The sequence below is a fragment of the Trichoderma citrinoviride genome (genome assembly GCF_003025115.1).
Source record: "Trichoderma citrinoviride strain TUCIM 6016 unplaced genomic scaffold BBK36scaffold_5, whole genome shotgun sequence".
NCBI lineage: Eukaryota > Fungi > Ascomycota > Sordariomycetes > Hypocreales > Hypocreaceae > Trichoderma > Trichoderma citrinoviride.
The window spans coordinates 1,738,156-1,762,916 of record NW_020194713.1 but is presented as its reverse complement, the minus strand read 5'-3'; the positions used below and the strand labels follow the sequence as shown (position 1 = coordinate 1,762,916).

Sequence of the window (24,761 nt, the reverse complement as noted above, 5' to 3'; positions counted from 1 at the left end):
CGCATGCCAAATGCCGTCTTGATGAGGCATCTTGCTCGTTGCAGTAGGTCTATAAGTGCTCAGTTAGTGTGTGATTGAGGCAGAAGATCTGATCTTGTCTATATAGATAGCTTCACGGAGTATTGTGTGAGATACTTCTAGGGGCTCGTGTCGAAATGTTGACTGCGCATACCCTAGGGATTCTACGCCGGCCGGTTTCCGCAGGAATATTCTCATGTAGTGAACAGTGTTTCTCCTTATTCTGAAAAATTCCAAAATCAGTGGATTGCAAGTCTTGAACTTCCTTACCATGCGTTGCGATTGCTTAGATCACAAAGCATGAGAGCTATCAATAAGTTGCAGTTCAATCGCCGTCACACAAGGAACAGGTAATCAAAGACTTAAGAGCCAATCACCCACAGCACAAATCAAGTTGGACCACAGTGCCATGCATGCAAACGCTACCAATTGAATCTCGTCATCTCAACAAACATGTTCCGTAAGGAGGCGTACCGAATGGAAATTCTGCAGCGGACAATCCATGCTGAAAACAATGTCCGTTGAATCGCCGTCAAAGAACCCAATCCATCACTCGTACAGTTGCTATAAAACCTCGGGATGAATTGTTCTACTTTATCATGCCAATGTCGAAAGCATTTTGTCTCGTTGTACCACTCATTAGCTGCAAACACCACCACGGTGTAGATCTTACACATCTTCGTATCGCGATGGCGACACTGGGCTGCCTTTCGTTTGCAGAAACGGACCGGGTGTTGCCAGGACCATCCTTTGACTCTTTGTCCGTCTATCAACTAACAAGATCATCCAAAACGCTGATTTAAACATCATAATCTCCCTCAACACAGCCATTCTCACTGATACAACTAGCTTCCGGCAGCTTCAACAGCAGTACAACATCCTTCCCCTTGGCTGCCGTTTCGCAGCTCGACTCTTCCCCAATCTTCGGCTTCTACCACACATCTGGCTCACAATGTCTCCGCAAGTAGCACGTCAAGGGTGACCGACGACACCGCCTTTTCCATGCCTTTTGGACACAGCTCGGACTGCCCAGCCTCTTATTGGAACATAAACGATGACCAGCTGCCTTGTTCCTCAAAGGTGAGAGAGTCGCATGAAGTGGCTTACTGGCCAACACTGACAGCACAATCGTCAAAATACTTTGCAGCCTGATCCGCGCGCCTTGGGAATCGTGCGAACCCGAAGCGGCATCACCACCAGCCGCCATGTCAATCTTCATACAAATTCTGGCAGCGCTGGGGTCTATTAGTCTCTAATTGACCTCGTGCCTGATAATCAAGTTACTGTGGCTGTTCTCGCAGCTGGTCCAGATGCCTCTACGGTTGTGCAAATTGCTACCGAAACGGTCCTCCAGACAGTTATTCCTACCCTCGAAGAGGCTGTCAAAGGAGAGGCTTGCAACAAGTTATGTGGAGAGTACGGCGCATGGAAAGACGCCCCGAACTCGTTTCTCATCATCGCAGTCGACGGTGATACTGGTCTCTTAGACCAGAGCCTGGACTCACCAGGAGCACAGTCTCATCGCCGCCGGCCAAGCCTATGAAACTGCCACCCGCGGCGGCCAAATTTGGTCCGTGGCACTCTTCCCTTCCGACCTACAGAGACGCACCGCGCCGCATACCGAGCGATATTCCAGCGCATTTGCCCGACGACGAGGTATCGATCCATAAAATTTAGATCCAGCAGCAGAAACTGGGTCATGCCTGACCAGATCAGATACGGCGGGGTTGCTGTCGACGAGGTTGTGTTTCATGTAGGCGCCGGAAAGCGCAGCTGCGGTTGAGCCGCGTGTTTCGAGGGCGGTTCCCCAGAGGCTGGAGATGTGATATATGAGACCCTGAAGAGGCAAGGGTTCAGTCCGCCGTCATCATGCCGCGATTGGGGTCCGAGATATGACAGCCCTTTGAGGGACTCTGGGGAATTGAGATGGAAGATGGATTGGGTAGTAGCCAGATTTGGCACGGGAGCGTAGTATCCCGATACCCCTACCGCCGATGGGATGCATGCGCTTTCTACATATGGGTATGAACTGCAGAAGCTAGGCTAATGGCTGAAGATGCTTGCTTATGACAAAGGGAGGGAAACTGAAGACGAAAGCACAATGTTTCAGTATGAGCTCATCGCGAAGCACCAAGAGTACTCTGTAGATACTTTATGCATGTATAGATCTGGACAGGGGAACCATAACGACGGTGACAATGCCCCAGCTTGGCATCTCGCAACGGATACATCTATCCTGCAATCTTGCAGCGACTCGGATTTATTCTCCGTGATGGGGGCAGCCGGGAGGAGGATTCCAGAAGATACATGCCGAATCTGGAACTGCACCTTGTCTACATTTTCACGCCATGGTGTTGACTACGTCGTACAGGTGATATTCGAGTGAAGCTGTCGACCTTTCCAAATTTTACGTCGTCTCTTCGTCTGCTGCGCCTTCTCAGCTCGTGGTCAGTCCGCATCTTTCCAATTCCAGGAACAATATCAAGTCTCGCAGAACACTGCATCATGAGCAGTGGAGATGTGCCAACGTGGTAAAAGCAAACATGAACACGACGGCACCTAAGAATAGTACCGTCGTACGAGCAGCTCCCAAGACATGCAAGCCAAAATTGTCCTGTCCGTCCTGTTGTCTATTTGTGACGACTACAGACTGGGGATCTTTGAAACAGAGCCCAGCCACCGCACTTCTTCTGTTTCCACGATATCCTGTACTGTTACAGCTGCTCAAAGAAAAGGGAGCAGAAAGATTGGGACCGCGGAAGCTCGTACCGACGGCTGAGCGCATCCCTGGACAGGCGGATTCAGGCCCCAGCTGCAGGGGTCGTTCGGGTCGTGAGGATCTTCCGCGCGGGACGCTTCTTATCCCTGGTGTTTTCTTTTCTTTCGATTTCCTCTTCCTTTGATCTATTTTGAGCCAGGTTTGTCTCTGCAAATTTGCCAAAGGAATGAAACAAGAAGCATCAGTCATCCGGAGCTCATTCGATCATGGTCTTTTCTGTTGATACCACTTTACTTCCATTCTGCGTGATGCCGCCTTAAAGAGGGAGGAGAAATATTCGACTAGACATCCAATGACATAACCTTGTTGATGCGATTCTTACATGTGCCGACATGTTCTCACCTCATAGCCCATCACATATCACAAACACCGAAGCAGAGCGGCTGCGAAACACGCCAGGGGTGGCACGCGCTCGTTTGCTTGGCATCGCCAGCGCGAGGGGAGCGGAAACATCAGAGACTGGCAGTTCGCGAACAAAGCCGGATGCACGCAAAGACGATCATTTTATGCTTAGATGACCGCTGTTTTATTCAAGTCAGATCAGACAATAGTCAGATAGATCTCGTTGCCGCCCGATTGGAAGGCGTATTTTGTCCCCTGTCAGCTCCTCCAGCTTCCAATGGGAGCATCAGAGAGGCCACGGTCTATTCAAGACCATGGCCAAGAAAGTTGTCGAACACGCATCTTGTTTCCGAAGCCTTGCTGAGAGAAGAAGGATAAATTGCAGGAGAGAAAAAGAAGACGACGAGAAGCATCCACCGTATTCCTGCACAGCTCGTTTTTCGTACCAATCCTGAAGTTTCTCGGTTTTCCTCTTGCCTCCCCCTTACATCGATTTATGGAACCCTGCCGCAGCGGCTTCTTTTCTTCCCGTCCTTTCTCTACTCTTCCCTCCCATCTATTCCAGTTGACTCCCAGCCATCAGCCGAGAGCTTTGACTGCTTACTTGCGGGCATCACACAAAGATCCCCATGTTGTGAGACCTTCCTACATGTAATCTGCAAGGAGACTTGAAACCCAACCGGATGGGGTTCCGGACAGCCCCCAAAAGCCCACTCTGTCCATACGTGCCTTTCGATTGCGCAAATTCATATATCGGAGAGTGTACTGCAACTTTCCAAAGGAAGAGGGAAGGGTGAAATAGAAACGTCGGAATAGCTGCTCATCTTCCGGCGGTTTTCGTGCTCCCATTCTGTCCCCATCGGGGATCGACAACGCGAGACAATGCAATACAAGTAGCCCGGCTTCATTCTTTTCTGCACACACGGTTACACAGGCATCTACTGGCTAAATCCGTCAGCGGCCAGCTTCTGTGGCCCCTGGCGGCCGAATAAAAGACCGTCCATCTGGAAGGCGGTCGAATAGGAGCTACAATAACTCCGCAACTGGTCCATTGGGATGCTTGTTCTCTCCTTCTACGGTACGCGGAACGTTTCTCATATGGAACCAAAGCCATGGGCATGTTACTGCCAGATTTACGACCTAAGCAAGCGAACGACTCCATACAGCCGCACAGGTACAGGAGAATAAAAGCGAGCCAGGCAACATGCATAAAGAGCCACTTTAGAAGACGCAAAGGCATACTCAACAGGACGCTTTTCTGCAGAATGCTGCATATGTCTTCTTCAACAGCCGTAGCCCCCCTCCTCCCTTTTCTCCTCCTTTGTCATCTCTTTTCTTGTTCCTCTATCCTTCGTATTTGGCTCGTCAAGTACATATTCACTCCCTATGTCCGGGAGTTTGGAATGGTGACTGGTTTCTTTTTCTTGTTGTGGTCCTCCGACTTCAGGCCAACGGATCCATTCACCAGCTCTCCGCCTATTCAAACGTCTCCCAGCAGTCCACCAATCTGGGCCTCAAGTGAATGCAACGTGAATTGCTCAAACGCCCGCTCGTCTATTTATCCATCATACTCGACCCAAACCTTTTCCCTGATTCTCCTTCCTTCACCAAACATTGCTTTTGGCGTCTTCATTCGCAATTTGCATCAGTAGCTGCACACCTTGTACGCATCTCCCCTCATCCTCCCTGCCTCCCTGGATCGTCCCGGAGGCCGGTCACTCATCTTCGCTTCCTTTCACTTCCCTACGCGGTTGTGTGCTCTGGATTCTCACCCGCAGATCCGTTTGTCGACTGACTCATGAATGCCTCCAGTCCTCGTCTCCGGGAGATCGCACACGCTTCTACCAGGACTTTCTACAGCTTTCCCTGACGTTTGGACAACCTCATTCTCTCTATCCTACAACGCAGCATCCGCGTGCTTTTCTCGCAGCCATCAAGCGTTTCTGCCTCCTATACAGCACGACAAGGCCACTCTACTGCCTTCCATCCAACTTACTTACTCAGGACATAATCACGTACGAACACCGCTATCGCCCTCAGCTACCATGGGAACTCCGAGTTTCCACGAGAGGAACCCTGGCCTCGCCTCCTACCATCTGCTCAGCTCTCCCGAGAGTCTCAACTCTGCTACCACGGCTGACACTCCCGACGATAGCCTAGTTGACTGCCCCGAGGTCATTGCTGCTTCTGCCTTTGCTGCTAGAGCCAGCACCGCAGCCCTCAGCAACTTCACACATCTACCCCTCAACCCCTATCCATCCGCCAGGATGAGCGAATCTCCCGTCAGCGCCTCGAGCGGCAAAGGCAAAGGCAAAGCCATGCAGACTCCCGACTCTGACGTCCCTCGCTATGTCGGCCACTACGCCATCGGCACTCGTCATCACGAGATCTGGGGGCCTGGCTCACACTCCAGAGAGAACAGCAACGCCGCTGCTGGTGATGGTACTGCCATTCACTTCGGTTGGCCGACTGCGGATACTTCCATGAACCAAGGCAGCGAGCCTCACGGCTTCGAGAACCCCATCTCGCGTTTGCCTTACCAGGCCGCGAAGAGCAAGCTTCCCGCGTTCGTGGATGGTCAGCAGAAGGCTGCTGAGCAAAGTTTCGTCCACCAAGCCGGCACTCAGACACAGATGACCGCAGCCGACGTTGGCCAGCTTCACGCTCAGTTCAGCAACATGAGCATCCAGGTGCGTCAAGAACTCTATGGACATCCTCATCAAGCAGTTCCCGCTAACAGCTTGTCCAGCAGCAAGATGTGCCTTATTCCAGCAACGCCTCGTTCAACGGCACCAACGGCCACCGTCCCTTTCACGAGCCCATCCCCCGTGGCGATAACGGTGACAACGTTCAGCCTCTCGGAATTGAGGTTATCCGCCTTTCTCCTCCGGCAGCTCATCCTGCTGCCCCAGATGCTGCCGACGCCTATCTCCATGCACATGGTGATCTCTATGCACAGAAGATTGCCCGGGTGAATGCTCTCCGCCAAGCTGCTGCTCAGACTCAGCCTGTCGGTCCCCCTGTCGGTCATCAACGGCATCCTAACCCCGTTATCCCTATTGCAGCTCGTTATCATCATCATCGTTCCATGTCCCTTCACACTCCTCTTCCTTCTCCGGCCTGGAACTTCCACTCTGGCGGCCCACGTCAGTCTCGCCACCAGCACCAGCCTCCGCAAGGCTTCTTGCCCATGCAGGCCGTTATGCAGCAGACGCCCGCCACCGCCTTCACCTCCCCATCCTCCCCCGATGGCTCCTCCTCCACCCGCTTCTCCACCCGCTACCGCGGAATGCACGCCGACGCCAACGCCAGCGCCGAGCATCTAGGCCCCGAGGAGAATTGCGCCCTCTGGCTCACCAACCTCCCGCCTACGGTCACCGTCCACGAGCTGCTGGGGGCCATCCGCAACGTCGGCCGCATCTGGTGTACCTATATCAACTACCCCGACTTTGCGGTCCACCAGACAGCCGCCGCCAAGGTCGTCTTCTTCACCCCCGAGGCCGCCCAGCAGCTGCTGGCCATCTCCTGGACCCGCGGTCTCTTCGTCTCCGATTACCGCGTCAAGGTGTCCCACAACCGCATAAAGTATGGCAGCCATGCGGTGCAGGGCACCAAGGTATCGCGGTGCCTCATCATCACTGGAAACGCCGACTTCGTCAACCCAGAGGAGCTCTTCAAGTACTTCAAGGGCCTCTTCATCTTCCAGCTGGACGAGATTATCCCGCTCATCCGGGCTGGCAACCGTGCCGTCGTCGAGTTTCGCTTCGGAAGCTACCGGTGCCAGGCCCAGATGGGCAAGATGTCGCTGGAGAAGAACCGCCAGGACGGAGTTGAGAAGGTGGAGTTTGGGGACGATCCGTGCGAGGTCGGCGACACCATGTCGTCGTATGGCATAGCCGCTGAGCGAATCCAGGGTCGTGGTCTTTGAACGCGATGCCCAAGATATCGCAAGAGTCTTGTTTTCGTCACGCGAGTAGACTTTCTTTCAACATATGGCATGGTCGTGTGTTATCTTTTTCCTGGAATGAGGGTCATGGAGGTTTTGTTATTCTTCTCAGCTTTTTACTGTGTTGTCTGTTTTCCCGACACCTATTTTCTCAGGGTTGTCGCTGTTGTAAGTTGCCAGTCCTCTCGGTTTGATGTGGACATTTGGCGGTCAGTCTCTTCGCTCGACAAGGGCCTCTCAGGCATTCAGTCGAGTGCGGTTTTCAGATATGGTTCCGGTTCGTTTAGGGAAATGGGCGTTGACATAGCTTGCTCCGACATTGAGCGGGGACGCTCATCAAAATACATTGGTCTGTAAGGTAATCATATTAAACCGAAGTGATCCGCTAGGATGCTCTATTCTCTTTGCTATCATTTTTCCATGTCTTAACTTATCATCGTCCTCCGCATGTCACCATTTCCCACCTATCCCACCCAGCCATGATCCTCTCTTCGTCCTCGCCCGTCTCTTCTCAGCTTCCTCCATCCGGTCCCTTTCTTGACTCCTCTTAACCATGTCGGCCTGGAGTAACATTACCTTCTCCTCCATCTGGCTCTCTGTCAACCATCCTCTCCCTCCATCAGGCGCCGTATCTTTGTCTCGTGAGCCACTATAAGCCCCCTGACCAATTCCGAGCAGGATACTCAGCCCTTCTGCCTTCTTCATCAGCCATTCGCCGTGTTTCAATCCATCTCTCCAGTGTGACGGCAATGTTTTGTAGCCCAAATATGAACCAAGCAGAGCGCCCGCAAAGCATGCATTCGTATCAGCATCACCACCTTGCATGGTAAGATCAGTAATGAGTCGTTCGAAGACGGACTGTTGCGTGGAAAGGCGACTCTCAGCGGACGCGACTTCTCTCATAGCGAGGCGAAGCAGAAAAATGCCTGAGCCGAAGGTCTTGTATGTGTATCCGATCTTGTACATGTCGTCGAGTTCGAGGTCGGCGAGATTTTTGACTTTGACGTGTCTGTTGAGCTCGCCCAAGTCCAGCTCAGGTTCGTCTTTGCAGCTGGGATCCCGTTCGATTTGTCGCGACCTGTAACCCGAGTACCAGGCAATGGCCTGCTCAACTACATGATCAATATGCTCCTCCTCGTATATCTCATGCCGCACGAGTCCCCTAACAAGCGCTGTCCCAATGACACACGAAATGATGCACCTCGGGTCAACATGCGTGACGACAGAGTAATCGGCGGCGACCTGGAACGTCTCCTCCATCGTCTTGTGAATACACATCAGTCCCAGCGGATGTGTCCTCATGATGCTTCCATTAGGCGCGAGCTTGCATTTTGCATTCCGCCAGTGTCTCCTCGCAGTTCCCTCTGGATCCTCGAGATACGTCTTGCTTCTCACAATGGCACCGACCGTTCGCCCCAAGCCTAGAGGCAGCGTGTCCAGTGCCCGAAGCCCCATCCTCACCCAGATATGCAGACGATACGCAAAGTCGTGAGGCGACATCCACTTTCCGTCTGTATGCAGATATGATAGCAGGATGCACATGGCGTGGTCGGTGTCGTCTGTCCATTCTCCGGGAACATTTGGATCACGATGCGCGTCTCGCCGGAAGGGGGTCGCTTCAGACGGCGGACTGAGGATGAACTTGAGGGATAGATAGGCTAGACGTGCCATTTCACCAGAGAGAAACTCGGTGTATAGGCCGATTGCGTCGCCCAAAGCTGAGCCAAAGAGACAGCCGACAATGCGATCGTGCATGGTCTCTTTGGCCAACGCTTCGAGGGCATCTTGTGGTAGGGGTAACGCCATTGTAAGAATAGTATACTAGTCAGTAGACAAAAAAGCAGGAGTGGGTGATGAGCCTGTTTCTAGAATGTGAACTTCAGCTTCCTTTAATAAAAGAATACTGTCTCCTAGTATTGGACGCCATTCCGACCATCGTGCACAGCCTCGCTCAGCTGGCGTTCAATGACAGCAGATAGGCCAGTCATGCATTCTGACTAGTGGACGGATGATTCAATATTGCTCCGTAGGGAATCTAGATCCCGCCAAGCTTAAATGCTAGGCAGACTCGATCAAACAGCTCAGCGGTGCTCTTCCAACCCAATTGTTGGCGGTAAATGCCGTTTGCCCAGCCCCAGATCCTTGCGCCGGGTGCCTGGATCGTGACCGGGCCCACGTCAGATGTTAGGCAGCCAGGGGCTTGCGGCTGGAAAGGAATGCTGCAACAGCCTCATCAGACCATCCCGATGTCAAAAGGAAAAGAACTTGTCTAGTTTATCAGTTGCTTTGCCTGTGCTAAACTCCGCCACGCAGGATGCCATATGCAGTCTCATATTAGCCACCACCTCTCACAACACTGCCCAAGCCTCCTATTCCAACTCTTCCCCTTCCAGCAAAATCTCATGCCCACTCCCATCATGCATCCCCAAGGCCGTGCCACACGTCAAAAGAGACACAGCAGCAACTCCCCACCATCCCCAAGCCACCATCCCAATGTCCAGCCCGTAGCCGTACCACCAGCCTCCAATCACGGGCCCAACCGTCCGGAACAGTGCAGACACGCTCTGTCCCAAGCCGTGAATTGTGCCCAACACGCTAGGATGCGGGCTGCAGTTGTTGAGCAAGATGATGCTGGCCGGGAGAGTAAATGTGCGAGCCATGACCTGAAGAAACACGACACCGATAATTCCCGCCCAGATGAAGCCTCCCGATGCCGGTTCAGGAGGGGGTGACCAAGACGGCAGGATGGAGAGATAGGGGGCGACGAAATACGCAACTGGAAAGAGGAACAGAAACCATCGAAAGGACCTCATCGTACCGAGACGGGCTTGAATGGGAGGATACAGTGTGACTTGCAGGAACATGCCAACGAAGCCTAGGAAGGATGTCGCTACGCCAACGGTCGAAGCAGGCATACCCAATCCACCCGTAAACAGCAGAGGCAGATATCGGCGTAGCTTCTCTGAGCGTTCCGGCGTGGAAATAATATACCGAGGAGTGGACAAGAACAGCGACCACATGTTGCCAAAGGCACCAAGATGGAAGTCGTAAAAGGCGCCCGTGAGCAGCGTAAACAAGACGTTTCGCGTCCAGAGTCTGCGGAAGGGGAGCTGCTGCATTCGGACTGCTGGCTTTTCTGCGAGGATACCGCTGTCTTCGTAATCTTCTGTGGCATGGGCCCCCCAAGGGGGAACGCGAGCGTAGTCATCCGATTGATGATTGCCGAATATGGCGGCTTTGATGCGAGATCCAAGTTGGAGGCCAATATCCGGCTTATGTCGGCGCGCTCTCGATGTCTACAGTGAGGCGTCAGCCAGGTTACTCTTGTCACAAACGAGACGGGAATGGGTATAACTGACCTCCTCCAGGAAGAGAAAGATGATCAAGGTCACAATAAACAAACCAGCAGCATTGATGAGGCTCGGCAATGCGTACGGATAGTCTCGCACCCACTGAAAGCCAAAGACAGCCTTTTCTCCAAAGAGACCAGGAAGCGTCTGGGGTGAGTCCGCCAGCATACCTCCCATGACTGCAGTCATTGTGTCAGTGGGTCAGTTTATGGCATCAAAATTATATATAGCTCTCAGGGCTTCAGTTTCACTCACTCGGACCTAAGATTCCCGCAACGTTGAAACTCATGGGGAGAAGCAGAAATGCTCGGGATTGGTACTTCTTCTCTTTGGTGATTTCAGCAATCATGGTGCGACTTGCAATACCATCTTCGTCAGCCGTCTTTGAATCCTCTTGACTTTCTTTGACATCCTCTAGCGAAACTCACATGATTCCTACAGTCCCATTGATGGCACCGCCAAACGCCCTCCAGAACGCCGCCCAGAAGAACGTTGTCGCAAAGCCATATCCCAGGCATGACACAGCCGTTCCGGCGAGTCCAATCAGCAACACCCGTTTCCGCCCACACCAGCTTGCATCAGCGGCCTTACCCCAGAGAATGGCCGTCATCACTTGGGCTCCCGTGAAGCATCCTTGCAACACGCCCGCCTGCTGCGAGATCTGGGCATCTGAGAGAGAGTCGTCGAACGCTTTCAGCTGATAGAAGACGTAGGCTTGAAGCGAAGCCACCTGAAGGAAATCGACAAATCGCGAGAGGAAGAGTATGAAGAGCTGGTCTTTCCGGGGAAGCGACATCCACGTCACCGGGCCTGATGGGCTGTTTCCCGGTGTCTTCTCCAATGGTGAGGGTCCAAAGTCATGGCTGGAGGGGCTGTCGACCTCGTTCAGAGTTTCAAAGGTATCCCTTGAAACCCATGTTCCATCTGGCAGTTCAAGAGTTCTTCGTGGTCGAAGTGGATCTAGAAGAAAGCTGGAGGTGAAGTCATTGCTGGAGGACCTGGCGTGCGAACCCGCCATGACCTAGAAACTGAGCCAGTCCAGATAATGAAGATGAACGTCGGAGGGTTTTGCGAAGCAAGGACTGTTTTGCTAAACAAGAAAACTGGAGAAAGAAAGTAAACAGATAAATGGATGAACAACAAGGTGAAAAGAAGACGAGGAACGAAGAATGATGGCCATGGTTGAGACGATGCATGACGCCTGGGGAAGACATGACGTTTCGCTTCGGGTCCAAATGGCTCCGATTTCCGCTCGCCTATACGCCCTTTCAACTTTATTTCACTATTACACGTTATCTTGATTTATTATTGCCTCCTCTTCTAATCGCTGACCGCCGATCATCAGGAGTTCAGTTCCAAGGGGGCGGATATGTATGGTGGTGAGCGGCTATAGCGACGCGCAACCCGATTACACATAAGTGGTCCGATTCCATTTGCCAGTCGTCGAGAGTTCTTGGCATATTTTCCGCCCTTCAGCAGAGGGGAGTGTTTGCAGTATTTTACTTGTTTGTTCTGTCGGAATATCGGTGCCCAACAGCCCATAATTCGAGTCAAAAAAAATTATCTCTTCATCAGCTGCGAGGCGACGATCCGAAGCCCCACGCCGAAGCACTATACAGTTCGAGTAATGATGATCAGGGGAACCACTTGTGGATAACATGAGAATGGGGAAACGAATTCGATATCGTCATGACCAATGTCATTGGCAATGGAAGCGCTAAGCATTGGCCCAGGAAACCTCCTTACGCCTCGTCTAACTGATTCCTTTTGTTGTGAAGACACAATTGCGAAACGATAAGTTTTGCAATCGTCTTTCCGCGTAAACACTGACGCAAGCAAGCACACGCTATGAGCCGTTACCCGTGCTCCCACTATTGAGCTCAGGCCTCAGTTGAGTAGAAAATAAACTCAAAAAACTACACGTAAATAACTGCAGGTCCTTCTAATATGACTCCTATTTTATGAAACAAAAGACGGGCTTCGAATATCCAGTCTGCCGCGTAAGCTGTTGCTGGAAATGCCGATCTCTTCGTGGAGACAACTTACAGTGCGGAACTCGGTGGCCGACGGCCCGATGTTTCTCGACTACACGTATGGATCATCTCCATACAGTAGATAGGCATCGCCGAATTAGAGGAAAGATTTGGATTCCTGTATTCTTCCAACGCTCCCCTGATGATCCATCCTTGCCTTCATGATCAGCATGAATCGCTACTCAGGAGGGAATGTGCCAGTTGGAGCGGACATACTTCCTGATACGCGGGAAAATTCCTGCGATTACACTTCTGTGATTTGAGAACTGCCGCGGTGAACTTATCATCATGAGACCGACGGCGAAGGACTTATTCAGCTTTGATATGTCCATATGATATTGTTCTTTCATGCAAAGGCAGGCTGTGCGAGTACATGTCCAGAGCTGTTGCTTCTGAGAAGAGGTTGCGAATTGGGATCCAGATCTCATCAATCGTTCGCTACTTTGTAGCATCATCCCCACAATGTGGGCATTAGAGCCGGCCTCGTCCGGAAAACAGTAGGACTTGAGAAGGCCAATAAGAATGTTATCACTGACTCAATACTGGGTGCTATTATTAGTAGGGTGAATTCACTTCAAGACGAATTGAAGGTACAAGATCAGGTCCCCTAAGATTTAGATGTGCAAATAGCAGCCCCTATATATCCGGGATGGCCAGCGGTCTTCCTCATTTGACATGAACCCTTGTTCACGTTGATCTCCATCCATCCATAGGCCCTTCAGTATCGAGGCATAAAGCTTGCTACATCCCTTAGATCTGGCAGCTGCCTCGTCGTCCATTCATTACACATTCATTCTTCAACCGTCACTCTTTGGCTTCTCAAGCAAGCGTCTTCGTTGATACCCACTCCCTTCTTTTCACCAAAGTCTCTTCATCAAAAGCACAACAATACAGACAAGATGGCATACTCTGCAAAGTATACCCCCCGTCCTCGGACCGACATCTTCACCAGCGATACCGACATCAACCGCCGAAAGCTCGGCCGTGTCGTGCCCATGAAGGTCCTCATCTTGGGCCTGGGACGCACCGGCACTGCCTGTACGTTTAATCCATCTGACTAGACAACAACTCGGGATGCCCGACTCCTCTTTGCCAAGTCATAACTGCCAAAGCGTCATACACGATACTGACTCGACCCAGCTATGCGAGCGGCCATGAAGCAGCTTGGCTACGTCGACACATACCACATGATGAACTGCTCCATCGAGAACCCTCCCGACGCACTCATGTGGATGGACGCCCTCTGCGCCAAATACGACGGGAAAGGCAAGCCCTTCACTCGCGAAGACTGGGACCAGCTCCTTGGCACCTGTCAAGCCGTGTGCGACTGGCCCGCCGTTGCCTTTGCCGAGGACCTCATCAAGGCCTATCCCGAGGCCAAGGTCATCCTCACAAACCGCGACGTGGACTCATGGCATGCATCCACCATGAAGACGGTGTACTGGCGTGCGACCGACCCGGAGCTGCGCTGGCTGTCCAACTTTGACTGGGCAGCCAGCATGTACTATCCCATGCTGAGCAAATTCTTTGAGGCCTTCTTCGAGGGCGACTTTCCCAACCGCGGAAAGGACGTCTTCCGGAAGCACTACGAGCATGTTCGGAGCCTGGTGCCCAAGGAACGCCTGCTCGAGTACAAGGTCACCGACGGCTGGGGTCCTCTCTGCGAGTTTCTGGGCGACCCTATCCCTAAAGAATGCCCGTTTCCTAATGTCAATGACAATTCGGACTTTGTGTCCCGATCTCGACGACGAAACCGGAACCAGATGAAGAATGTCGCCCTCCGATACTTTGTCAACTTCATCTTTGCAGTCGCTTTTCTCATTGCGATGTACAGATTGGCGATGTGGTTGGGCCTCTTGTAATAAGACATTCGAGGAAGAATGCATGTTTATTTTGGATTATGCGTGGGTTGGAGTATGTCTACACAATTGGGCTTGGAGTTTAGGTTTGTTTTCAGGGTCTTGAGATGTTCCGTCACTTGTTATAGACATACACGCGGCTGGTTGTGTTGCAGATGCGGCTTTGTGGGATCTGCAGGTAATCATGAACCGTTCAGGAGCTATCACATTGACCAATATACCATGCAATACCATTTTACACTTGGCTTCTATGGTTTCTGTCCTCTTCATCTGTTAATCATGCAAATTGAAGATCCCTAGCTTGAAAGAAGCATATTGCAGACAAGATCTATATCTGATCTCAATCTAAGGGGCAGGCTCCGCAGTCTCCCAAAGTCATAAAACAAACAATATGAGCTATGGAGCCCGGAATCTGTAACGGCACGGAGAAAGAGTCAACTATGATCTTGACGAAACGCCCACGGCACAACCAGAATCTTTCGATTGAACAAGACATGAGCTTGTCATATCTTCGCCGGGGGATTATCGTTGGCCGTATGTGCATTACGTATTCGGACGGGCCTTCTCCCTGCATGTGTGCTGAACTCAAACAACCATGGTGATCCAGAACAACAGGTCGTATATCTCTACGCTTAAGGAGAGACTCGTCGATAACGACTCATTAAACCAGTATATCTCACCAAAACTGTACCATACAGTTGAGAGGAGATATGGGTAGCTTCAATCGTGACCAGCTTTGGGCTTACTCACAGACGGGCGTTATCTTCTCTCTCCATCTCCTCGAATACTCTTCATCAATGCATATTCTACAAACTTACATGCTATTACAGACTCATACACAGCCAATAGTCCAGTGGAGGTGATTGTCCCTATTGGATCTTCCAGTGTGTGCCCGGGCATCAGCTTCATACTGCATATGAAGGGGGGATGTGCACTCATGCTTCCTCGTCAAAGCTTTCATGCCTTATCATCGTTAAAAGCTTAATGCACAGGATATGGGCATCAGTAACAATGACAACTTATGGATCACCGCCACCATCTCCCGCGTTGCATTCTGATGGCACCCTAATCTTGACATCACATATTGGAAAACTGTACACTCAGACAGTCAAGGCATATCGCCCCTACCTCATATTGTTCCAGTCTTCAAATTACGCAACAGCAATTATCATCGGCACGCTACGGGTTGATGGAAGACGCACGTCCATTCACATCTCGAGAACGCTTGCTCACGCGTGACCAAGCTAAGACGTCCGTATCGTATGACATTTCTCCTCCGGACAATTTCTGCTTCGGAACGAGCCTAGTTTTAGAGATCTTATGCATTCACTCTCTTTTCCACAGGGCTCGTCATCATACGATGAATGGAATCGGCAAAAGCAAGGCAAAAGAACATGACAACTACTGAGTCTGTAAGGGTCAGCTAGATCACCTCACTCATCATGCGATCTTCCAACCGGAATGGGATGCCAGTGCAACAGCATCCTCCAGGGCTCAAAATCCTGATTTAATCGACCCAAGCACAGTCTGGAGTAAGAGTTCCAATCAAGGAATGCGGGATTCCCCGTGGGACATGTATCTCGCGAGCGGAGGCCAGCTTCTGGCAACATGAGATATCAATCACCTCACCGGTCGACCCGAGCAACCACAGCTATCCCAAGAAGCACCAAGGACCGTGTGGAACTACGGAGACCGTGTGATCTTGCAGTTCCTTGAACTGAACTTCAGTGCACGATAACTCAATAAGTCACATTGGCGCAGACGAGTTTCCGGCCGTCCGCCCACTTTACCCCAATGCCGGGGCACAGTCCTCCGGACACACACTCAAAGGATTTTGACATCATGCCATTCCCACGATGATCTCAATCAACACTGTATTGCCATGAACAATAGAGACAGACATCTGCTATTAGACGCCAAACCAGTAGCTGAGCATTGACAGCATGGAAGCCAGCTGTTCCAGTCTAGCGGGTGACCAAGCAGGCCATTGTTGGTCGACGATGGCTTCCTCAACCCAAGAACTATCGACGAGTGCTAAAGTAGCATCGAAAGCCACTCGGTTTCCGGCTTCCGTACAAGTGTCATTTATCGAGATTATCCCTCGTGAGGCATAGTACACCTCTGGTAATAGTAGAGAGTTGATTATCTCCTGAGACGTTGGTTTCACGGGGCGTTGCAAAGCGATCTAGCCCACGATTCGCAGGGGGCCCTCTTGTCATTGACAGCGAATAGCGCAGCCATCGATCCAATATCTCAAACGAAGTTCGCTCAATCCCAGCTGCAGAGCCAACACCACCTACCGAGCGTCTGGATCCTGGCTAACGGGAGGAGCAGTAGTGGTAGTTGTGGTAGCTCCTTTGTATGATGGTTTCATCACCGCGGAGCAGCCAGTGCGCTAACCGAGCCGGTATCTAGATCTGCCCAGGCTCGCGCTCCACGAAGCGGTTTCATCACTTGCCGCCGCAAGTGTTTTGAATTGCGTATCACCATAACAGAGTAGTAAGGGGCTTCGTCACAAACATACACAGCTGTGACGGGTTGAGTTGTCAGATCGTCGCGCCGGGGTAACCCCAGAAGCGAGGTCCTCCGCTATCTAGATGAGATCCGACGAGTTTGAAATATAGTGCTGCAGCAAACAGTTCGCCAAGTCATTTCGGAGTTTTAGACTTAGAGAAACTCCGCTGAAAAGCAGCAAGTCGATAAGTCATGAGTTAGTCAAAGAGAAGCTGAATTGTTCATACCGTGCAAGCAAGAGTAAGCAGCACCGACAGCCGTTGAATCACTCCAATACAACAGCTAGCCCTCGTCCCAAGACCACAGCTCTGGGCAACGTCTCTGTCCCAAGGCCACAGCGCTGGACAACGTCTTAACGCCTCTGGTCAGGAACTAATGGTAGCCCCTTGGGGAACAATAAAGAGCTGCTTCGAAGTCGGAAGCCTATCCTCCATGATAGCCACGATCTGCCGTCCTCCCCACTGTCCCCACGCTGTCGTTTGACTTCAGTGGCGCTCGACTTTGCCCATCTTGGCCTCCTTCTTCGAGAAACTCAGCAGCCACGTTCTGGCAATCGGTAACCCACCACAACTACGTGCTTGACCAAGAGTTCAAGATTGGCCGGCGCCTCGAGCCGGTGACTACAGCAGATTTGGGTTCAAGCCAGAGGGAGCTTGGACCAACTTCTCTTCTATTTCTCCTGTTTCATGGCGAGAAGATCTTTCTCATTTGCTCAGCCTCACCCGTGGCTGATCCGGGTTGTGGCTTCGTTCTGTCGACTGACGCCATCAAGCCATCTCAAAGCTATACACACCAGGTATGTATCTGAAGGACACAAGTTGTCGGCGAATCTCAGCTGTTGGTCGTACCAACAGACGGCGCAATCATGCGCATCAGAGATGGCTTGTTTATCGAACCATGTGTATCTCTTCAGTCAACTGCTACCAGCTAATTCTTGGTCGATGAGGCGCATTTGCAGAGCTCATATCTAGGGTAAGTTGATGATTCGATGGCGTCCATACTGATTCTCGAACTTGGGCATCAGCTTCCATATCAAGGTACTACTAGCAGCTTATTCAGTAACTTCGGTACAATTAGACGAGAAGACAATAGTACATGGCGCTTGAAGTAGTAGCAGACACTTTGATGGCCCGGCGTTTCTCTTTCAGCTCTTCTTCATAAGCGTTCTCTAAACTAAAAATTCCATACCATGTGTCTACAAGACGGAGATCACGTCTTTGTCTACAATGTGCTATCAACATTTCACCGCAAATTCTATTGGCAACCTTACAAGTGAAGTTGATAGTCCTCCTCGTCTTCCAATATTCACACGTCTCCAGTTTGATGCCCGAGACCTGGCCCGGCCCGAAAGAAGGGAGAAGCAACAGCATTCCGGTGCTTCAATCTAGAATCCATCGGTTTCTCCGGCTCCACATTCCGGTCACCTCCGGCCGTGTCTGAACTCAGAACGCAGAGCGCGGCAAAAGCCATGTCTGGGGTGGAAAAGGTGGAAAATGAACAGCAAAGGGTTCAGCAGCCAAGCAAGAAGCAGCAGAAGAAAATCTAGCTAGGTCATGCACATCTCGAAACAATGGGCAGCTGAGCTATCGACAGGGCGGGTGCACTAACATGGCAGCTAGTCGCAATTTCCATCCTGCTTCTAGTGACTGCACTGGAGAAGTAGGGAAACGGCAGTTCCGGTGTAGGAAGAAGATGACGCCGTCAAGAAAGGCCAGCTCGTAAGCACTGCCAGATCCAGGGCGCTTCCTGATGCCGTCTGCTGTCCCCTTCGAGGCCGCGGCTGCGGCCAGGCCCCCGCGAGATGCCGATATGGATGTGAGTGGAAATGCCCATGAGTGGCGTGCAGCGAATGACTTGCAGGCAGCCGCGGGCCCTAGGCCATGCAAGAAGCCCTCCTCACCCGCATTTGCCTCTTTGCCTCTTGGGCGTTTCTTCAGGCGCTGATGGACTCGACAACTGGGGGAGCCGTTGGATGTCTCGATGTTGGCTCCCTTCGCCTTTATTGGCCATGAGACGTTCCCAAAATAAAAACACACACTTGAAGGTTGTTGTGGATGCCTGGCCCTTGTTTCTGCGGTATTGGCCATGTGGTTTGTCTCACTTTGTTATAGACAGGGAGGCAAAACGAAGAAAATTTGGCTCGAGGGCATGACCCTGTGCACCTGTAGTGTGATAACACTGGCAGCATGACAGGGGCTGCTGCAGGACTGGTAGTATGGGGTGGTAAAACTCTGCCTGTACTATAGTATATCAACGGGTTTTGAGCAAGCAAGTAGGAGTGGTATCACTGCTGGCGGCTGGAGAGCTGCATGTTTGTGTAATGGTGGTTGCTAGTCTGCCCAGTTGGACAAGGCGGACTCCTGGGTCCCCATCGGCTCGTCCGTGACATTGAAACCTTCAGTCGGACGATGAGAGGAAGAGGGAAGTTGGAAGAAGGGAGAGAGTAGCGAAAACCTGTATCAGCTCTGCGGATCATTTACGCCATTGGACGAACAAAGAACGGCGCAGGTTTGCGTAGCTAGCTTTCATCATAAGTATCATCATACACAGTGATCGATCGACCGTTTGAAGATCCATGCTTGCCGTTTCGCCTCAGACAAGCTGCTACAGTACGATCATGACGACTGCTGCCGGCGCGACATTGCTTTGTCCAAGGGCCGTTGGCACAGTGGCAAGCCTGGAGGGTTGGCTTGCAGAGCTCCAGCCGCCGTCATCTGTCCCGGGACTTGACCCTGGGGATGGTCAAGATGGAGCACAGAGAGTGTCACTCAGCCGAGCGCCCGGGGTTGCCACGATAACTGCAAAGCCACAATATTGGGAGAGATAGTGGACGGCCTCTTATTGGATCCCGAAGCCGCCTGGCACTCCAGGACTCGGCTTCTACCAGATCCAATCACCACCATCCAATGCCTTAGGTGTGGGTGTGGTCTTCAACTAGGCTTGGATCATCAAGGCTCCTCCAGTTCGAAGTGCTCGCAGCATCATCGTGATCCTCCTCCTTAGTTGGTGATGTCGGCAGTCAGCCAGGGGGGGCAGGATACTGCTCTGTCTCTGTCGGTTTGGCCTCAGGCCAAAAGAATCCATCCTCGATGTCACACTGATGGATTCAGAGCCAGGCCAGACAGGGCCAGGGCTGTGTCATAATATCCGAGCCCGTCACAAGTGGAATATGCTCCGGGATCCAGGCGGAAAGGGCTGGTAGGCAATCTATTGAAAATGCACACATGGGCTCGTAACGCTGCTAGCAGGTGCATGCTAGCAAGCCGTTCGTCTGCGTAGTTACAAGTACGTACGAGCAACGGAGGACATTGCAAATACAAGTACCCAGAGCAAGAACTGGGCCTCGAACTTGGCCCAGAGCGGATGGACATGTGAGCAGCGCGAAGTGACGGTGGTGTTGTAGGTGGTGTTGTAGGGTACGATATGCTGCTGTTGTTTTGGCTGTTTCTATTAGTCTCTGCCATCGAATCATCTCCACCGCAAGGGCTTATCAAAATCATCTCGAGCTCATCCCACTGTATGTAACTGCACGGTCACAGATACCGGTTCTGCCTCCGTGATGCGTGATGCACTTCACATCTTCATCGCAAAGGGAAAAAAATAGGCAGAGTCGTGACTCGATAGAGTTTGTCTAGATCTCAATAGAACCCTGGGTGGTTATCCAGTAAAGCCCTATCATTGGCTCAACGCCGCTCGGCCGCCCCACTTCTGACTCCCGCTTGACTCGACTCCTGAGAGAAGAAACTCATGCAAGTATTTGTACACGTGCGCGGCCACGTACACAGTTTGCGGCCGCTGTTTCTCCGTCTCCGCTGCCACTTCAGCATTCAGAACGATAGTCCGTGCGCCTGATCGCGTATCCGCACGTGGCGCAGGTACCCAGTACGGGCCAGCACAAACAGGCGGTCTAGTGCTGTTTTGGGATTGGTCTGCATCTGTCGTCTGTCTCCTTTTTGCTTCTCTCGCACTTCTAACCTCCTCCTCTTCCTCCACCCTCACCAGCTGCGACAAGGATCATTCTCTCGTCTTCGTTCTTGGCTCTTCTTCTCGCCCGCATCTAGCCGCCTCCGGTCTAGCCCCTGCCAGGATCCCTGACCCAGCACCACCTCGATCGCGGCCCTCTTGGTGCAAGGGGCTGCTCTTCTGCTCCTGCTCGCCTGCTCTGCTCGCCTGCTCCCTATCCCCTGTCTCCTGTTCCCCCCTGCTCTCTATTCCCTGCTGCGTGGCCTGTGCGGTCTTTTGACTCTTTTGACTCAGCGCGAATCCTCTCACTCGCCCAGCGGCCTCTGCTGGGATCCGCCGATCTCATCCTGCCGTGCCACCGGCCATGACACTTGAGAGAGTTGGCAGCGGTCCCAGTGTGTCTACTTGCATGGCTCAGCGAGCACGGGCTCTCGGCTTCTGGCGCCCCTTGCCAGCGAGCGTGAACTTGACTTGAGTCAACGAATGAGCGAGAAATGACTTGACGGGGTTCGTGTCTTGGCTTCGCTTGAGGGTCCCTCTTCTTTGTGCTTGCTCTTGCGTTGCGATTGCGATCCGCACGGCGATCTGCCAGCTTGGTCATAGGCACTGATAACCGACGGGTTTCATCGCTGTTTTTCTTTTTGCTTCTTGTCCTTCTGGCGATCGGCAGGGTTTACAGGTATGTGGCTCGTCCTGCGTCCTGTGCTTCGTAATACATCGTAGCAGCTTGTCGTCAATTCCCTCTGGGCTGCTCTTCTGATGAGTGAAACAGAGACAGGCGCTTAACGTAACAGCGTACGTGTACAAAGTACACACACGCACGAGGTTTCTACACTTCAACGTCCTTCAAGTGCTCCATAATCGCTGCTGGTGTGAATGAGATTGGCAGCGCAACCATCGAATCGAATCGAACCCAACAAAGAACCATCGGTGGCCCGCGGCCCACTACCTCTGCCGCAAATGCTGCACCAATCCTGCTTGGGCGCCGTCGTCAATCTGCAGGCCAGCTTCCAATGGCTCCAATGGCGGCTGCCAAGTGCATCAGGTTGACTGCCAATATCCGACCATCCCGCTGAGCGTCCTTGCCATTGGACGCCTCCTTCTTCAACCCCATACCATGGATGCAGCAACAAGCAAATGGAGATGCAACCGCAACGGGCCCTGGAGAACAGCCTCACACTGCCCGGCTCGGCGTGGGACCTCTGCTTGCCCCCTGTCTGCTCGAGATTGCTCCTAGATGAGGACAAGGCTACCACTAGTACTAGCACTACCTTACTGCACTATGCGCTCGTGCAAGTACAGTACTGTGCGGCCCTAGCCTTTCAAGGCGACATGATTCGGATGGGGAGACCTTGCGGTTGTGGTCTGGTGCAGCTCCTGCTCGACTGGCGTCTTCCAAGTGCCTGGCATCACGTACCCAATCAGACGACGATGCCGCGAGCCGATGCAAGCCTCCGCTTTGGGCCAACGCCGCCCGTATGTGGTCCATCGGCTGAGCAGTTGGCTCATCTCTGCTGCGGGCGATGGTGGCCACGTTTATTGCTCCGTGTTCACACGGGGCTCCTTCGCTGCTGGCTGGTCTCTTCCTTTCCCGCTTTCTGATATGCGGCCCCCGGGTGGATATTGTATGTTGTCCAGCACGGCAAGGTGGAGGACAGCCGATTGAGCAAGTAAACACACATACCTGTCTGTATCTCCATGATCTATCGGACTGACCAACTCTCGCTTCGAAGCAAACACCAGTGTGCCCATGCTTACTTACCCATCTCCTTTGGCTCGTCGCTCCAATCCCACCGTGTCCACGTCCACGTCCACTAGGGGGCGCCAGCGCAGAGGGACATGTTAATGCCAACACCGGCCGAGTTGTTCGACCACATGGCGCCTAATAGTATTGTTGGAAAGCTGCATTGCATTCCTCGGGCATTCCATTGGCTGCGTCTTGTTGTGTTTCTCCCTCTGATTCGGCCAGAAACAAAAGCGCTGCGCAGGTTCATCCGGCAACCTCGTCGCGCTCCTGAATCCTGCTGTCTGACACGGCACAGTCTGTAAGAAGACGCAAACAAGCACCCAACGTGGCCATTCGTACCGTGCTGGCAACAGGCGCTGCAGTTCCGTGCCAGGGGCGTGGACTTGGGCCGCATAACGTCCAGCCACTTCAAGCCAGTCACATCGCAGCGGCCATCACCACTTCTTCCACAACAGGTCCCTAGGCTAGCTTCTCCATTGGTTTGCGGTGGCCATCAATAATCACCATCGATGGGGAATGCATGCACAGGTGCATTGCACGGCGGAGAAACCACAGTGCCAACTGATTCTTACGCATCCACGGCCCATGCTGCTTCCTTGCGATACAGGCACTTCACTCGCTCGCTGCTACTGCTACTGTTTTGGTTGCAGGTGGCAGACGCCTGCAATGCAGTTTTCCTACCCAAACCCACTGAACAGATGCTGGTCCAGTTTCTTTTCTTGCGAGGCTTTGCTGCCGCGTTGAACATGGCCGCTTGCAGCCATTGATCTGCACAAGCAGCAGCCGTCCCCCGCTCATATTGAGTGGACGGCGAAAGCAACGCTCTACGCGAGGTACACGTACAGGTTGCTTCCGTGTCAAATGACTGCCATTGAGCGAGTTCGCCTTCGATGGCCGGACAGAAAAATTCGAAGAGGCGACACGAAGCCGTAGCCAGGCAGGCAAGCAAGCAAGCGGGCGGGCAGGCAGGCAGGCAGCATTGCTTCATGCATTTCGGTCTGGCTTGCTGCCTGTTACCCACCACGGCGCCCTAATGCTGAGGGTCAGCACGTTTGCGTGCCGTGCTTCGCTGAGAGAGGGAGAGGGAGACGCCCCCCAGTGGGCGAGCGCATTGACGATTTGCCATTGCACCAGCAGCTTGAAATGGGGGAGACAGCGAGAGAGCACGACAAATGCTAGCAGGATGACTACGGAGTGCACTGTACGAACCCACGACACGACTGCCCTGTTCACAGTGCGGAGACACCAGCCAGTTTCTTCCGCAGTCAACCACCTGATGGCGTCCGCTACGGAAGCCTCTTGTTCGGTGGCCTGACGGGTTTCTGCGAGATCTCCCGTTTTCATTCCAGTCGTCACACTCAAACGCACTCTCGACCGCCTCAGAAAGGGAGCCGCCAGAGTTGTGCGAGTCGAGCCTTTCCCCTTCGACATTCTCACGCAAAGGTCATGCCAGTCACGCGGCAGTCCATGACGCCTTTGCCTGGCAGCGAGCGAGTGGGTGGTGGGAGGCAACGCCAACCAGTCATGTCGAGCAGTGTGAGCAACGCACGGCCTGTTGATGAAAGGGTGTGACATGCTGTAGCCCGCCGCAGATCCGACAACCTCGCCCCATTACGGCGGCTCAGTCTTTCTCCTGTGACACCGTCGAAGCCGACTGGCTGGGGGGGCTGGAATCGCCCAAGTGTTAGCTTTTTGGCCACCCAACTCGACGTGGAACCAAGGGTCGCTAGTGCCAGCCGAGCATGTCGAAGGGGGTTTGGGGGGTGTGGGCGAAGTGGCCTCTTGTTGTGTGAGGGAGGGCGAGCGGCGCGGATGACACAAGTGACTTCGCACAGTCCAGCGAACCGCTTCATTTGGTGTGTCAGAGCATCCTCGTATACTTGGACAAGGTAGTCCTCAGCGTCGCGCTACGATCCCTGCTTCGCTAGTCCCGCTTCTTTACCAAGGCTGTCGAACGAGCCTTGCAGCGCTGGTTAAGAATAGCTGGCGCATCATGTACTGTGGCGACCCCCCTGCCGCCTAGACAACACCCATGCCATTCATCTCTTCCAAGAAGACCGGGGTCTGATGAGCTCTCCATGGCAGTGGATCTTCTTGGTGTGGCTCCGCGCAATTCGCAAGCCCCCGAGACCAAGAGACAAGGGTACGTCTCTTCTGTCGCCTCGCTATTAGTCTGGACAGATTTCACGCCAGTGTCTCGAAGTGCAGTT

The 24,761-nt window shown here is 52.7% G+C and overlaps 5 protein-coding genes across 5 annotated transcripts; 2 read left to right on the top strand and 3 right to left on the bottom strand.

Annotated features, from left to right (window-relative positions):
• Window positions 1–5,184: 5,184 nt before the first annotated feature.
• On the top strand, window positions 5,185–7,067 carry BBK36DRAFT_1116584 (hypothetical protein; the record flags this gene model as incomplete). The annotated part of the gene is made up of 2 exons (XM_024890246.1): window positions 5,185–5,829; window positions 5,889–7,067. The coding sequence occupies 2 exons, from the start codon at window positions 5,185–5,187 to the stop codon at window positions 7,065–7,067; spliced, it is 1,824 nt and encodes a 607-aa protein (XP_024751056.1).
• A 468-nt stretch (window positions 7,068–7,535) lies between these two features.
• Window positions 7,536–8,891, bottom strand: BBK36DRAFT_1116833 (ADP-ribosylglycohydrolase-like protein; the record flags this gene model as incomplete). Its single annotated transcript, XM_024890284.1, has 1 exon — window positions 7,536–8,891. One exon carries the CDS (start codon window positions 8,889–8,891, stop codon window positions 7,536–7,538), a length of 1,356 nt encoding a protein of 451 aa, XP_024751055.1.
• Window positions 8,892–9,454: 563 nt separating this feature from the next.
• BBK36DRAFT_1158560 (MFS general substrate transporter) lies at window positions 9,455–11,453 on the bottom strand (the record flags this gene model as incomplete). Its single annotated transcript, XM_024894118.1, has 4 exons — window positions 9,455–10,381; window positions 10,445–10,614; window positions 10,691–10,791; window positions 10,864–11,453. 4 exons carry the CDS (start codon window positions 11,451–11,453, stop codon window positions 9,455–9,457), a joined length of 1,788 nt encoding a protein of 595 aa, XP_024751054.1.
• A 1,914-nt stretch (window positions 11,454–13,367) lies between these two features.
• On the top strand, window positions 13,368–14,330 carry BBK36DRAFT_1115997 (hypothetical protein; the record flags this gene model as incomplete). Its single annotated transcript, XM_024890185.1, has 2 exons — window positions 13,368–13,506; window positions 13,609–14,330. 2 exons carry the CDS (start codon window positions 13,368–13,370, stop codon window positions 14,328–14,330), a joined length of 861 nt encoding a protein of 286 aa, XP_024751053.1.
• A 7,419-nt stretch (window positions 14,331–21,749) lies between these two features.
• BBK36DRAFT_1197722 (hypothetical protein) lies at window positions 21,750–23,626 on the bottom strand (the record flags this gene model as incomplete). The annotated part of the gene is made up of 9 exons (XM_024897002.1): window positions 23,395–23,626; window positions 23,243–23,319; window positions 23,124–23,212; window positions 22,891–22,994; window positions 22,807–22,847; window positions 22,567–22,618; window positions 22,222–22,318; window positions 21,983–22,037; window positions 21,750–21,833 (listed from the first exon to the last, which is right to left on the bottom strand). Exons 1-9 carry the CDS (start codon window positions 23,537–23,539, stop codon window positions 21,750–21,752), a joined length of 744 nt encoding a protein of 247 aa, XP_024751052.1. The 5' UTR covers window positions 23,540–23,626.
• Between the last annotated feature and the right edge of the window lie 1,135 nt (window positions 23,627–24,761).